Source organism: Callorhinus ursinus, unplaced genomic scaffold (assembly GCF_003265705.2).
Source record: "Callorhinus ursinus isolate GAN/ISIS: 27379988/994484 unplaced genomic scaffold, GSC_fseal_2.0 scaffold112, whole genome shotgun sequence".
Lineage (NCBI taxonomy): Eukaryota > Metazoa > Chordata > Mammalia > Carnivora > Otariidae > Callorhinus > Callorhinus ursinus.
The window spans coordinates 672831-688843 of record NW_027397174.1 but is presented as its reverse complement, the minus strand read 5'-3'; the positions used below and the strand labels follow the sequence as shown (position 1 = coordinate 688843).

At 38.5% G+C, this 16013-nt stretch overlaps 1 protein-coding gene across 1 annotated transcript in view; it reads right to left on the bottom strand.

Moving 5' to 3' along the window:
- Window positions 1-16013, bottom strand: part of LOC112816360 (phosphatidylinositol-binding clathrin assembly protein-like) — a 32288-nt gene that overhangs the window by 14413 nt on the left and 1862 nt on the right. Inside the window, exons 2-10 of the mRNA XM_073889666.1 lie at window positions 15240-15382; window positions 12891-12966; window positions 12127-12229; window positions 11873-11966; window positions 11643-11754; window positions 10613-10719; window positions 9761-9802; window positions 4819-4898; window positions 3355-3431 (exon numbers count right to left, since the gene is read on the bottom strand). Coding sequence (XP_073745767.1) covers window positions 3355-3431; window positions 4819-4898; window positions 9761-9802; window positions 10613-10719; window positions 11643-11754; window positions 11873-11966; window positions 12127-12229; window positions 12891-12966; window positions 15240-15382 — 834 coding nt within the window. The remainder of the gene's footprint in view (window positions 1-3354; window positions 3432-4818; window positions 4899-9760; window positions 9803-10612; window positions 10720-11642; window positions 11755-11872; window positions 11967-12126; window positions 12230-12890; window positions 12967-15239; window positions 15383-16013) is intronic.

Here is a 16013-nt window from a genome sequence, read left to right as displayed (position 1 = left end):
ATGTAAAGAATGGACTGTAGAGAGCAAGGGAAGAAGCTAAGAAGTGACGGTAACTTGAACTAGGGTGGTAGCACTGAAGATAGTGAGAAGTGGTCAATGTTTAGATATGTTTTGAAGGTAAAATCAACAGGTTTGGGGTGGAATATCAGAAGCTTAGTTTTAGACATATTGAGTTGTAGAACCCTATTAGATAATTCAAGTGAAACCACTGGATAGACACTTGGATATATGATTCTGGAGTCCAAGAGAAATGTCTGTAACTAGAGATACTAATTTGGGAGTCCTTATCATGTAAACGGTACTTAAGGCCCTGAGTCTGGATGAGGTCATCTAGGCAATGAAAAAGTATACATAAAGAAGAGAAATGAGGGAAAAATCAGTAAAAAAAAAATAAAAAATAAAAAAAAAGTCTAAAAAAGAGCCAAGAGTTACATAAGAAAACCAATAGGCAAACTGAAGAAAGTGTATGAAGGAAGTGGGAGTGATGAACTAGGGGGCCTAGTAAGATGAAGATCAAGTAATCACCATCAGATCCTGCAACATGGAGGTGACTGGTGACTTTGACAAGAGTCATATAGTGGCGTGGGGGATAAAAATAGTGCTTAACGTAGCTTATGAGGAAACAAGGGAAATTTTAACAGACCTTTCTTAGTAACTCTATGAACAAGCAGGCAAAATAATGAAAATACAGAGGATTTGAACAACACAATTAACAACCTCAACCTAATGGACATACACAGAACACTGTATCCAGCAATTAAAGGATACAGTGTTTTCCAGTGCACATAAAACTTCCACCAAAAAAATGATTGTATGCTGGGCCATGAAGCAAGTATCAACAAATTCCAAAGGACTGAAATTATAAAGAAGGTTCTTTGACATAGTGCAAGTAAGCTAGAATTCGGCAGCAAAAAAGATCATTAGAAGATCCCCATATATCCAACAGACACATGAAAAGCTGCTCAACATCACTCAGCATCAGGAAAATACAAATCAAAACTACAATGAGATACCACCTCACATCTGTCAGAATGGCTAAAATCAACAACACAGGAAACAACAGGTGTTGGCAAAGATGTGGAGAAAAAGGAACCCCCTTGCAGTGTTGGTGGGAATGCAAACTGGTGCAGCCACTGTGGAAAACAGTATGGAGGGTCCTCAAAAAGTTAAAAATAGGACTAGCTTATGATCCAGTAATCTCACTACTGGGTATTTACCCACAAAATACAAAAACACTAATGTAAACAGATATGTGCATCCCTACATTATAGCAGCATTATTGACTATAGCCAAATTATGGAAATGGTCCCAGTGTCCACTGATAGATGAATGGATGAACAAGATGTGGTACATATACACAATGAAATATTACTCAGCCATCAAAAAGAATGACATCTTGCCATTTGCAATGACGTGGATGGAGCTAGAGAGTATTACGCTAAGCAAAATAAGTCAGTCAGAGAAAGACAAATACCATATGATTTCACTCATATGTGGAATTCAAGAAACAAAACAAACGATCATTGGAGGGGGAAGAGAGAGACAAAACAGACTCTTAACTATGGAGAACACACTGATGGTCAGCAGAGGGTAGGTGGGTGGAGGATGGGTGAGCTAGGTGATGGGGATGAAGGAGGGCACTTGTCCTGATGAGCCCCAGGTGTTGTATGAAAGTGCTGAATCACTATATTGTACACTTGGAACTAATATAACACTGCATGTTCACTATACTGGAATTACAATAAAAAATAAGATAAAAAGATCCCCATTTCCCATATACATGAAATTTTAAAATGCACTTCTAAGTAACACATGGGTCAAACCCTGTGCTAAGCACTCTAGAAGTACTGATTCATTTATCCTGACAGCAACCTTATGAGGATCAGGAAGCTGAGGCACACCATCCATGAATGGTAGAATGGAATTTGAACCCAAGCACTCCGGTTTCATGGCAGGTACTTTTAAATCAGTGATTTAAGGAAAAAAGTGCTTGCAGCCGATCATAGGATTGTCAACAGAATTGGTTCAAGCAATGAGGGTAAAGGCAAACCACAGGCCTTTATAAAAGAATAGCAGTAGCTCCCCATTCCCCCTATACTTGGTTTGGAACTCACATTTACAACAGACTGAAGCCACAACTTGTCAAAAACTGTATTTACCCTTCTTGTAATATCTGTTGTAAGCACTAATGATTCCCAAACCACGGGAACTCAGAAAAGCAGTCATTCTTTTGGAAACAAATCAAACGTGCCACTTTTGCTATAGTAGGATTTTACTCAAAGGACTTATGTTCCTCAAAATTTTGGTCAAACTCACCCATTGAAAATGCAGAAGTTGCGTCCATTGAGAGTATATATACAAAAGAAAAGTAAAAACATTTAAAATAGATACAGTTTAAGTCTTCAAGTTAAATTAAGAACAAACTTTAATTCAAACAATATAAACTATGGTAATATAACATTATTACATGAATTTGTGTCTAGAGGATCAAGTGACATCACTGAAACACAATCATCCATTAAAAAACAGAATATGACTGATAATGAGCTGTCATGTGCCAGGAAACATATAACAACCAGCTCTCCAAGAAAAACAAAAGGCCTGTCTTATAGTGTTTGTCCATTTCTGTGGTGTAAATACTTTCATCATGGCCAATTTCAAGTTACCAGTGTGACATCAACCAGCTTGCAAAATTCCTGAAAATTCAGCACACTACTGAAGTATGAGGCAAACTAAACTTAAGAGGTTATAAAAGACTTCCATGTTAAGCATAACAAAGTACCACACTGTATTTGTGTGTTTCTTCATTAAATTTATCTTTTAATCAGTAATTATTTGCAAGTACAAAATTCAAAAGTTACAAAATGGTAGAGTGAGGACTCTCCTACCCATCCCTTTACATGAACCACCACGTTCTTCGTGGAGGCAGTACATTTTATTCATTTTTTGTATATCTTTCCAGAAGTACTCTTTAAGAAATTATACAAACGTATATATTCTTTTTTCTGTTTTTAAAAACGAAGATGGGAGCATACTATACTTTGTTTCACACCTTGCTTATTTTCCATTTAACAATATATCTTGGAGATCATTCCATTTCAGTACATAAAAACAAGCCCCTTATTGATAGTCATTTTGCTATCACAACATTGTTAACAGATATCCCTGTTCATATATCATTTCACAACCCTGAATATATACATTAGATAAATTCCTACAAATGAAATCACTAGGTCAAAGACTACTTCAGGAAGAGGCAGCAGACACAGTAGGTGGTTAAGCAGTGGAAGAATTAAAGGCTCTAATTCTGCTTTCAATGATTACTGATACAATCATATAATCGAGTTATGTTACCTGCAAACCAAGCGCTGCTTGCTGAAGCTTTCACAACTGGATTATTTGGGATAGAGGGAATCAATGCATGCTGGAGACTTAAAAGATTACAAGAAAAATGAGATACACTGGAGAATAAATAGAATCACATATATCCTACCCAGCTGAGCCTACATTTCCTTAATTCAACCATTTATCCATCCATTAACCCATCCATCCAACTATATACTAACTATACAACTATCTATGATAAAGAAAAGAAACAGTCAACAGACTTGTTGTCTAATAGAACATGAATATAAGTCAATTGTAATCAATATAACCTAAACAGTGGAATGAATGAATAATACATGAGCCTTACAGAAATTTTGAACAATACTGAAAAGTAAAAAAAAAAAAAGAAAAGAAAAATGAAATCAACCATAATTTTTCCACTCAGAAATAACTAACATGAACATTTTGAAGTGATATACCTCAAAATTTGTATTATTTAATTTGTATATATATATATTCTTTTTTAATTTTATTTTATTATGTTATGTTAATCACCATACATTACATCATTAGTTTTTGATGTAGTGTTCCATGATTCATTGTTTGTGTATAACACCCAGTGCTCCATGCAGTACGTGCCCTCTTTAATACCCATCACCGGGCTAACCCATCGTCCCGCCCCCCTCCCTTCTAGAACCCTCAGTTTGTTTCTCAGAGTCCATCGTCTCTCACAGCTTGTCTCCCCCTCCGATTTCCTCCCCTTCATTTTTCCCTTCCTACTATCTTCTTTTTTTTTTTAACATATAATGTATTATTTGTTTCAGAGGTACAGGTCTGGGATTCAACAGTCTTACACAATTCACAGCACTGACCACAGCACATACCCTCCCCAATGTCCATCACCCAGCCACCCCATCCCTCCCTAGAGGGTATTATGCTAAGCGAAATAAGTCAATCAGAGAAAGACATGTATCATATGATCTCACTGATATGAGGAATTCTTAATCTCGGGAAACAAACTGAGGGTTGCTGGAGTGGTGAGGGGTATATATATATATATATATATATATTCTTATATAGAAGAGTGTATGTATGTGCATATACATGTGTATACACACAGATCTTGAGTGTTACTATGCACACTGTTTTGTGGGTAAATATTAAATAATCGTCTACAACAGTTATTCTCACTAAAGGAGCCTCTAAGAGAAGAAATCAAATTCTTCAAAAGAGGGTTTATTCCAGCCCCAACTTCTGACTTTGAGAATCATTCAACATAATAAAAGATGTTTCCTTGGGAAGCATATCACCCCTGTGGAGAGTATGGGATCCCAGAAAAGATTGAAAACCTCTCTTCCATATTATCATTTAAAATGTGTTCCAGCATGTTCAAAGCCTATTATTTACTTAGTCACTTTCATATTGTTAAAAAGAGGGAAATTATTTAGAGAGAAACAAAAGTAATCTAAATTAAGACATTTATTATCTTACCTGTAAGGAAGCAAACTGTTATTTTTCTCTTCCAAAGAAGCTAAATGCTGTTTTAGTGCTTCAAGTAAACTGTGGGGTGCCTGAAGATAAAGTTATTGTGAAAGACATATTTTCTTTTTTTTTTAAATTTTTTATTGTTATGTTAATCACCATATATTACATCATTAGTTTTTGGTGCAGTGTTCCATGATTCATTGTTTGTTCATAACACCCAGTGCTCCATGCAGAACGTGCCCTCCTCAATACCCATCACCAGAATAACCCATCCCCCTCCCCCCCTCCCCTCTAGTACCCTCAGTTTGTTTTTCAGAGTCCATCATCTCTCATGGTTCGTCTCCCCCTCTGACTTACTAAGACATATTTTCTGATAGTTGTAAGCAAATTCATACTCTCTTACATCATAAAAAGGTTCTGAACAAAAATTAAGACACCTATATAGCAAAGGCATTAAAGGTAAATACAGCTGACCTTCAAACAATGTGGGAGTTAGGGGCACACACCCTTGTGCAGTTGACTCCCCCAAAACTTAGCCACTGATAGCTTACTATTGACTGGGAAGCTTTACCAATAACATAAATGGTCTATTAACACAGATTTTATATGTTATATGTATTATGTGCTATAATTTTACAACAATACCTAACTTTTTCTTCATTTTTTCAGTATTTGTAGGCTACATAGTTCATCTGTGAGTTTTTTCAAATTGTCGCAAATCTCCAAAAAATTTTCCAATATATTTATAGAAAAAACTCCACATATAAGTGGACCTGCATAGTTCAAACCCATGTTGTTCAAGGGTCAAGTGCAATTGCTACAAATTCATTATGAAAAGCAGCATCTTGATATCAAATCAGATTTTCAAACTATGCTTTCATGTACATTTTTTTTCAAATGGCCAAAGGACTGCTAAAACATCTATCTCTTTTGGACTTGAAATCATTATTTTTGACTCCTTCACAAGGAAGGGCAACAAACACATGGGCCTGAAAACAGAGGGGCCTATATAGCACTCAGTTGTAGAGGGGCTGACAGAATGACACAGCCAAGCAGATACCTGCTCAGAGGGATTCTCCTGTTGGGCCAAATGTGGGGACCAGGAGAAGACCTGTCCAGGAATGCCTCTTAACAATGTGGGCACGCTGAGTACAGAAGAATTAGAGAATCTGTCCCTTTACGAAGCCCACAGGCACCTCAGCGGTGGAAAGACCAGGACATCTGCAGCCTAGGGTGAACCTCAAATGTTCAAGCATACAAGATGGGCAAGAAGGGGCAATGGGACACCCAAAAATGATCAGGGGGACTGCCAGTTTCATTAGGGCAGACACACGGTTGCCAAAGGGATAGAGTATTTCTGGTTCATTCATTCAGTCATTCAATAAATATATAACAAAATAACTACCAAAGAGTAACTAAAATAACAAAATAACAACAGTTATCAGTAAATTTGAACAATGTTTGCCGGAAAGAATCCTTTTCATCCGTGTTGTTTTCAGACAATTCACTGACAGCTATAAATCTGTGGCCATGCTGCTGCCCAAGGTTAGCAGAACACTGCTTAGGACTACTGAAAACTTAAAATGCACCAAGGCGCTTTACAATGAAAGCATAGATATGAATCTGTAGGACCTCTTTTGTGAGGCACACAGTTACCCTCCACCCACCAAAACCACAGAAACACTGTGGTGAAGTGAGGAGAATTCATCCAGGTATACATTAGGGTGGAACCATCTGGTAGGTCTTTTGAGTTTGGGTCCCTGGAGCTCTAATGAGGGATGCGGCCCAGAGACGTATGTTTGAACTATGCTGGTGTACAATAAAGAAGCATCAGATGGCAGACAGAGCACAGCTTGCCACCAGAGTTTCTGGGAGTCCCACAGAGCACAAACAGCACAGAATGGTGGAACAGTGAGGGACAGACACAGACACACGAGACAGCTCACTCACAGGAGGAGGCTCTGTGAGCCCCAGACCATGTCGAAATCAAGGTAGAAAGGGTTAGCTGAAGGTAGAAATGGGGGAGATTTCCTTTTAAGAAAACACAAGGGTTTGGGCGAGCCTTAAAATGGTGAGCCTGCACCTAACAGTTTAGCATCCATTCATATAGTAAAGACTGATGGAAGCACCAAGGAAAAGCTGGCCAACCTACAGCATTTCACTCCATTCCAGGGTTCCCAGGGCCCCCGAGAAAGCACGTGATGGGAGCAGCTCTGCCAACCTTATGCCATGACAAATGACTTTCTGTACTGACTGAGGGCCAGGGGCTGCCGTACTGATAAGGAAGCGTTCCCAGTAAAAGGAGTTTATTGACGGAGGAAGGAATGAAACTCTACAAGAAAGTTCAGCAACAAAGAGCTTTGCCTGTCTTCCACAGCCTCTCCCACAGCCATCTACTTTGTTTTTGATTCAGGGATCCTGGGAACCAGAATTGAGGTAAGCAGGAGAGAGGGTGGCCCAATGGGAAATGTGGTCCCCCATCCTGGGACTCCTTCTGTCTGATATTCCCCTTGAAGCTCTGACCACAGGCACTGAGCTGTGAAGGAGGCCAAGGCCAAGATGCCAAGTCCAGCTCAGTTAATGCTTGCCTGTGCCCTCATGATGGCCAAACTGCAGTTCTCAGCAAAGGAACCCTTCCCACCTCTACCACCTACCTGAAGAAACTGAGGTTAATGTGGAGAAAATTCAGAGAGAGGGCTACATTTTAGGAGTTAACTAGGCATGCTTCTGTAGTCTTTTTCAGGAACTCAGGAGCGGGGACTGTGTTTCATTCATTATAGCTCCTTCGTCCTGAAGGGGTCAAGCATGTGTTTGTGAATGACTGTTGATTGATACCCACCAGTTCAGGTGCCTTTGGGCAATGAAATCCCATCTTCTCCCCTAGCCACCCAGACATTCTCACTTTTTCTGTGTTCTGGTTATCTGATTTTTCATTCGGGAAGCTGTGAATTACTGCATCCAACAGTGGGGCTCAATGTCTGTGCACAAGTCCCCTTTGTACTTATCTGTACATGAAGGAATGCTTGTGCTGTGTATATGTTAGAAAACACATTTCTTTCAAGATGTATGAGAAGACATCAGACAGAAAGTCCCTCCTTCTCTGCCACCAAACCGAACATTTATCCCTGCCTCCTCCATCCTCTTACTGGAGGCCACTGCTACATCCACAGTGCTCTGGATCCAATGTCTTATGATTCCTGAGGGGACCTCAAGCTACCACCCCTGTCTCCCCCTACATCTTCACCCTCTCTGACTTCATATGACTACCACCTGTGCCAGGTACTGTCTGAGTACTTCACCTTCCTCCAGTCCCAATCAAGGCAGGCCTGCCACACCAAGGTCAGGGTTGGGCTTTTAAGCCCTAACTTACGGGATGGGGAGAGCTGGGGGATGGCCATGAAAGTCCTGAAGTCTCTGGGCTATGCTGCAACTTAACTGTAGTTAGAGACCTAGAGGCCAGGAGTGGGTGGGGGAAAATCCTGATGGGGCGTGTAACTTGTGGGGTGGAGATCTCTGTATCTTAAACAGTCTCCACCTACCCTCCAGGCAAAATAGTAAATAAAAACACAATCACCTTCCAGGAGGATGCAGAAATTGGTGCCAATCTTAAAGATAAAAAGGATGCAGGGGCAATGGTCCCCATCATATCTCCATGTGATTCACCATTAGGGCCCCAAAACCAGTCAGGCCCTGGAGAATGACAAACTATAGCATAATCAATCAAGTAGTAATTCAACTGTAGCCACGTGCCAGGTACAACAGTTTCTCTGGCACAGGTAGATTAATGTAGTCTCAGATGCATGGTATGTGTGAATGTTCCGCTTTCCACTGCTATCAAAAGTGTAAATCACAAAGAGCTTGTAGGCATGAAATGGACAACCGTATACACTTACAGTTTTGACCCAGGGTGTGTTAACTCTTTCAACATTCTGTCATACTATGATCAGAAGAAGTCTAGATCATCTGGTTATCCCTCAGAAAATCACACTGATCCACTCATATCCATGATGTCATGCTAACTGGATCGCATGAGCAGGAAGTGGCCAGTATAATAGAGACCCGGAAAGCAACATGTGTTCCAGAAGGTAGGAGCTAAACCCTACAAAGATTCAGGGGCCTTCTATTTTGGTAACATTTTTAAGGTTCCAGTGGCCAGGGATTTACCAGGAAATTCTATCCAAAATAGAAGATAATGTAGTGCATCTTGCACCTCTCACCATCAAAAAGGAAACACAACACCTGTTAGGCCTCTTTGAGTTCTGGAGACAGCATGTTCCCACCCCAGGGAAAATAATGCTTTGGCCCATATCCCAGATGCCACATTAGTGTGGGGCCCAGAGCAGGAAAGGGCTGCTCAAGCCCAATGGCATGTGTGGGACAGAGCACAAGCAAGTCCAAAAGGCACATCAGGCTGCCTAAGCAGGTGGCCAGACCTTCGTTTCAGCCACCCCTCTACCTCATATCCCACCCACTGCCATGTGAGAGATTCCTGATGAGCGGCTTCTAGGGAAGGAAAAAGCCTGAGTTCATTTGATTTGCACAACACTGCTATGAGAAAGACAATAGTATTACACCCATTTTGCAGCTGCATAAATGAGCCGTGGAGAACGGAAATGAGTTGCTTGAGAGCCCAAATATTCTGCTGTTTCCACTGATCAGTTCTGCCCATTTAAAAAAGCATAGTCTAGTTGTTCTACTACGAGTCACCTTTTAGCACTCAGCAGGGACTGGCCTCTTTTATAAAAGCACCAGCTCAAAGACCTGTGCAGAAAACACGTCTATGTATCTACATATGTATGTATGTGTGTATGTTAGTCATGAGGAAATGAAAATACATATGTACGTTTATGGCAAAGGATGGAGTCTCAGGTGATATATTATGAATATAATAAATACACATACGTAACAACAAAAAAGTCATTTAAACACATAGGAAAGATACACTGACCTGTGTAAGATATGGAATGTCGTTCTGGTCAATTCCAACTTGCTGAATTCACAAACGAGGGGCGGAAAGTACACATTACAACAGGGAGTGGCAACAAAGAAAAGTAACTGTGAGACCAATGTGCACACAAAAGAGAAAATACCCCTCAAGCATGAATGCCTTGCTGGGCTAGTACCTAGTTGATCAAGAAAAACATGTCAAGCTAAGGTAGGCCTCGTACACTTAAACACAAACTTATAGTCATCCTAAGGATAAACCTATGAGAAAAAAAAGACTTGCCAGATATTGAATCTTTGCTGTTCTGGAAAGAGCTAAGCTACATTTTGGATATTATACAAATGTGTTCTAATTTGTCAAGTACTCAGAAGTCAGCTGTTATTCATATTGTTGTTCTCCTGTGAGTAATACGTTGTGTTTTGTTTTTATTGTATTGTGTTTGGTTTGCTTTGGTTTTCAGAAGTTCAGCTACTGCTTGCCTAGGCATATTTATTCTGCTTGGGTTCTTCTGAGTGTCAGGGGAAATGTGCGGGTCAACTCATGTGTTTCCTTCTTCAACTGATCACAGACCTATTGTCCACTGCCCGAAAAGACATATGTCATATGAGCTTGGCCCAGTTGTAGAGTTGTTTCTGGCAGGAGGATAAGCTTGGCAACAGTTATCTTCATGGCTACAAACAAAAATCCTTGAACTACTTAATTTTAGTGTATAGTTTCACTGTTTACAAAGCAGTTAAAAATACTAACAATTTCTGTGTGTTTGTGCAGTGGTGGGGGGGGTGGTATGGTTATACCAGCTATTAAACTAATACAGAAAATAGCAGAAAAGCCTTGTGTAGAAATAGATTTCCATACCTCCGCAACTTTCAGGAACTGTACCAGTTTGGTTGTTCTTTCGAGGAACTTGATGTAAATATCCAAACTTTCCTTGCATTGGTTTTTCCTCATATCAAAATATTTGTCTAAAAATAAAAAAAATTACCATGAAGGAGCCAGTATCTCAGCAATTTTCCAGTTTCACTCCACTCTGATAATTCTATTTTAAGCTGAATCTGTATATGATTTTAACTTGTTCAGAACAATTATAGCTTTAATCCAGTTATATTCTGTCTTAGCAAGCAACAACACTATTCAATCCGTATAATCAACAGATTTTTATGAAGTACCATATGCCAAACACTGATGCTGGGAAGATGTCTAGAATTTAATAGCATACACAGATAGTTTAGTTTAATTTCTACAACTTCCAGTCTGTAATCTTATTTACTAACATCAAGCTCTGAAGCTTTTTGAGGGAACGAGCTGTGTTTCCTACTCTTTTATAACTCTACAAATGTACTAGATACTCCTTCAGTGTAAGAAAAATCACTGAAGCTTGGAGAACACTTCCTATGAAATGAATCATTCATGAAGGCTAAATTAGGACAGAAATTTCCCAGAAATATCAATTAGCACTTATACAAAAACTATACAGTTCTGTGGCTAATTAGTCAAGGAATTTCTATCCAAAAAAGCAATATGATGTCTCATTATTTTAAAATACATATGACCGGGCGCCTGGGTGGCTCAGTTGGTTAAGCGACTGCCTTCGGCTCAGGTCACGACCCTGAAGTCCCAGGATCGAGTCCCGCATCGGGCTCCCTGCTCTGCAGGGAGTCTGCTTCTCCCTCTGATCTTCCTCCCTCTCATGCTCTCTCTCTACCATTCTCTCTCTCTCTCAATAAATAAATAAAAAATCTTAAAACAAAATAAAACAAAATACATATGACCTTAAAAGGATCTTCTATTTGGAATTTAAAATAAGTGTAGTCTACGTTAGTCTAAACATAGAGATAAAAGGTTCTTACCAGTTTATTTTTTAGGCAATGTTTATTCTTTAGCCTACCTAGCAAATTAAGGATCCCCTCATTATAGGCTGCAAAGAGGCGAAGAGAATCCTTAAAGAGGAGCATGAAAGCAGCATGTACTATACCATTCGTTAGTTCATCAGGATTTGCCTGGAAATTAAATAAAAGAGTAATCAATTACCACCACAGTTTAAAACAATTCCTTCTCCACTTACTGCTAAACAACGTCATTTACCAGTATGTTTAACAGGATTCATAAAGCTCTTACATTAAAATTAAGAAGAGCATCAAACTGAGTTTGAATAACTGGAAGAGTGTTTAGCAGCTGTTTTGTATCCATAGTTCTCATCATACCATCCATCCTATAAAAGAGAAAAGAGATTCATGATATCAGTAATTAAGAGTTTAAGCAGCACTGTGACATCAGGATCTTAAAATAAAGCTGTGTTTTTGGTCAACTACATATCGGAGGACTTATGTATTTCAGTATTTCTTGCTTACAAACTAATGATATTTACTGACCCTCTCTTGGTTTTGGTGATGTCAGATGTGATCAGTCTATATGCAAGTGACTTCTCATTCAAGAACTTGCTATATCGTCTGATGAAGGTTGACATAGTATAGCCTAAAAATGAAATACTTCATTATTTCCAATTTATTTTATTTTTTTAATTATTTTTAATTAACATATAATGTCTTATTTGTTTCAGAGGCACAGATCTGTGATTCAACAGTCTTACACAATTCACAGCGCTCACCATAGCACATACCCTCCCCAATGTCCATCACCCAGGCACCCCATCCCTCCCACCCTCCACCGCTCCAGCAACCCTCAGTTTGTTTCCTGAGATTAAGAGTCTCTTACAATTTAACCAGTATTAACCATTTACAATATGTCAATAAATGCAAAGACTTATCATTTCACATCCACCCATATACCTCAACAAATCTTTGAAGCACAAAAGCTAGAATGGACTTTACTAATTATCTAGTCCAGTATTCCTCACACTTTCTGCTAAAGATTATTTATTTCCTCAAAGCCTTGAAATCACCTCATGATGTAGTGTTGATGGTGACAATTCTGAATAGAGGAAATAATTGAACTTTATCAGTTTCTTTCACATTTCCACAGAAACTATTGTAAATTCTTAACATTTTCCTGAAACTCCCCATCCCACTGTCACCATCCCTTCCCAAACCTCCCATGTTTTAACCAGGCATGGTTTTCAAAACAGAGCTTTTCCCTCCTTGCCACATGGACTATTTCTATCAAAGAATCATCTTACCTTCTATGACACTTTTATCCAGGAAGTTGTGTAGAGTGAACAAAGAGTGTCTAGATGCCAGATGTTGGATAAAACGCTGTCAAATGTGCCAAATTATAAAATTAGCTTCTGTCCACAAATGGAGCTCTTTAATGAGTTTATCATTATGAATACATATTTAACATAATTCTATCATATAGCTTCTAGCTATTTCAGGAGCATTGATTAAGGTGAGCATGATCATATCCTGGGTTACGCAACATAAGAATATGCAGCATTGTCAACTCTCCTCTGTCTATATATCTCCCAGAGAAAAAAGGGGTTAAACATTAAAGCTCATGGGAATATACACTCTTTGCCCCCAGGACTTTCTATCTAGCCATTCCCCCCTTTTTTATTTTGAGAAGTTTTAATTAATTACAGAACTATTTCAATAGTGAACATTAAACTATTTAATAATTTAATTTGCAGAAAAATTTAAAATAATTTGATACATCTGGGTGCCACACTACCCAGAAATGATAACAGCTAACTTTTTAACACAACAGCTTCAAGTATATTTTTAAAATAAGAAGAATAAAGTTCTATAGATAAAGTTTAAAGTGCCCTTTGCCCATCCCCAAGTTCCATTTCCTTTTCCTCCCCTGGAGGTAACTGTTATCATAATTTTAACCTTTATAGTCTATTTTCTTTATAGTTTCAGATATATTTGTTTCGTGGACAAATATTAAGTATTTTTAAATTCACATAAATAATATTATATCTGAATGTCATTCTGCAACTTACTTCCTCTATTAGCATTGTTTCTGAGATCTAGCCTCATTGGTATACATCCCATGTAACATTATATAGTACTTCATCTTATATATGCACTTCGTTTTAGTTAACTGTTCTGTACTGATGGAAATCACCCAGCAACTAATATTTACATGTCATCCACAGGGTATGTGCATTCTCATTTCCTCAAGGCCTTCCCAACTCTTGATACTGTCATGCATTTTAAATTTTATCTGAGCACATTCTCAGATGGTTATCAGCAATTCTGGTTTCCTTTTCTGTGAATTCTCTGTTCATTTGTCTTGTGCATTATTCCACTATACTGCTTTTTTCTTACTGGTCATGTATCTTGAATATTAATCTTTTTTCTGTAATACATATGTTGGAAATATCTTATTCCAACTTTATGGTATCTTCCCTACTCAAATGTTATAAGCATATTCTCCTACATTTTCTTCAATTTTAAAATTTAGGTTCTTGCATTTATAGATGTTTCGTTCATGGGGAGTTTATTTTTGTATATTGGGGTAAGATTAAGATCTCATTCTATTTTTTCCAAAGGATGTTATTTCTACCAAAAGGCTTTATTTTATTGTATTGTATTTAAATTCTAGTTAGTTAACATACAGTGCGATATTGGTTTCAGGAGTAGAATTCAGTGATCCATCACTTATATATGACACCCAGTGCTCATCACAACAAGAGCCCTCCCTAATACCCATCACCCATCCAGCCCATCCCCCCCCCCATTCACCTCCTTCCATCAACCCTCAGTTTGTTCTCTACCTTTAAGAATCTCTTATGGCTTGTTTTCCTCTCTCTCTCTTTTTTCCCCCCTTCCCCTATGTTCATCTGCTTTGTTTCTTAAATTCCACATATGAGTGAAATCATGTGGTCTTTGTCTTTCTCTGACTTATTTCACTTAGTATAATACACTCTAGGTCCATCCATGTCGTTGCAAATGGCAACATTTCATTCTCCAAAAGGCTTTATTTTAAATTCTATACTTTCCCCCACATTTTTTGTGCCACCAAGCTCCCATATAAGTACATAGTTCTACTTTTTATCAATACCATACTGTATAATTAGTTGCTTTATAGGAAGTTTCAAAATCCACTCAATTTCTAAATCCTAATTTGTTAATGCAAAGCTTACTGAGACAAAATGTTAAAGGAGAATAAGTAATTTGATGTTAAAGAACATTTCAGTTCTGTAAAATACAAAGAGTGTATGTGGGGAGAGGTGGACAGGTGATGATGTAATCCATTCAGGCACCTGGTTTCTCCTGGTAAAGTAAAGCAATACATCTTTGAGGGTTTTCTCTCTTTGGTCTAAAGAATCTAAAGAATTGAGAGAAATGTCCACTCTATTACCCACTTTATTTTCTAGTGGCTAAAACAGTATACCTCCAATAATGATTGCAAAGATATACTCATAAGTAAAAATGCAAAAATCAGCCTTTTAGTACCTATTGCTATTCACTTCCCCCACTTGTCACAAAGTAAAGGATAATAAGCCTTGACAAACCAAGAATATCTTGCGATCATGTACTGACAGTGCTTTGATTACCACGTGAATACCCGGCGTGCTCACCTCATTTCCATGCACCATAAGGTGATGTACAGTAACCAGGGCTTTGAACACTACCACCCAGCTGCTGCTCCTGGTTTTCTCAGAAAGAACATCAGCCAAATGTTCAACACTCATATTTGTTCCATTTATGTACCGTATTAGGTCTGAATTAGAGACAGTGACAAGTATTAAAACACAGACTGAGAAATAATTTTCAAATCCAAAATTGGTAACTTTAACTTAAATACAGAGCAATCAAATGTCAGAAATGACAAAGGGAATAATCCAAAACATTTTCATTACTGGTCTTACAATCTGTACGGATATATGTTACATTATAGTTAATGCCCATCTACGCTATTGTCCTGGGTACTTGATGGGGGTAGGAACTGTGTCCACTTTGGTCACCAGGTGTCCCCAAGACCCAGCAAATAGCTGGCATACAACGAGTTATGGTAAATCGTTGTTGAATGAATGAATAGGACTCAAGAAGGTAACATACACAATGCCATGCAGGTTGTTAAGTGGCAGAGCTGGTATTTGAAATCAGACTTGTTTGACCAAGATATTAACCATTATGTCACACTGCCTCCTGAAAGAAAAGTGTCATTACATGAGGTTCAGTCAGGAGCTTTCCTTGTAGTGTTACCCCATGTCTGACCCTTTTGCTTGCATCCTTCAACCTTTTGTTGCTTCTTCTCCTTTTTTAAAAAAATTTTTAAGTAAACTCTACCCCCAATGTGGGGCTCAAACTCACGACCCCAAGATCGAGAGTCACATTCTCTACCGACTGAG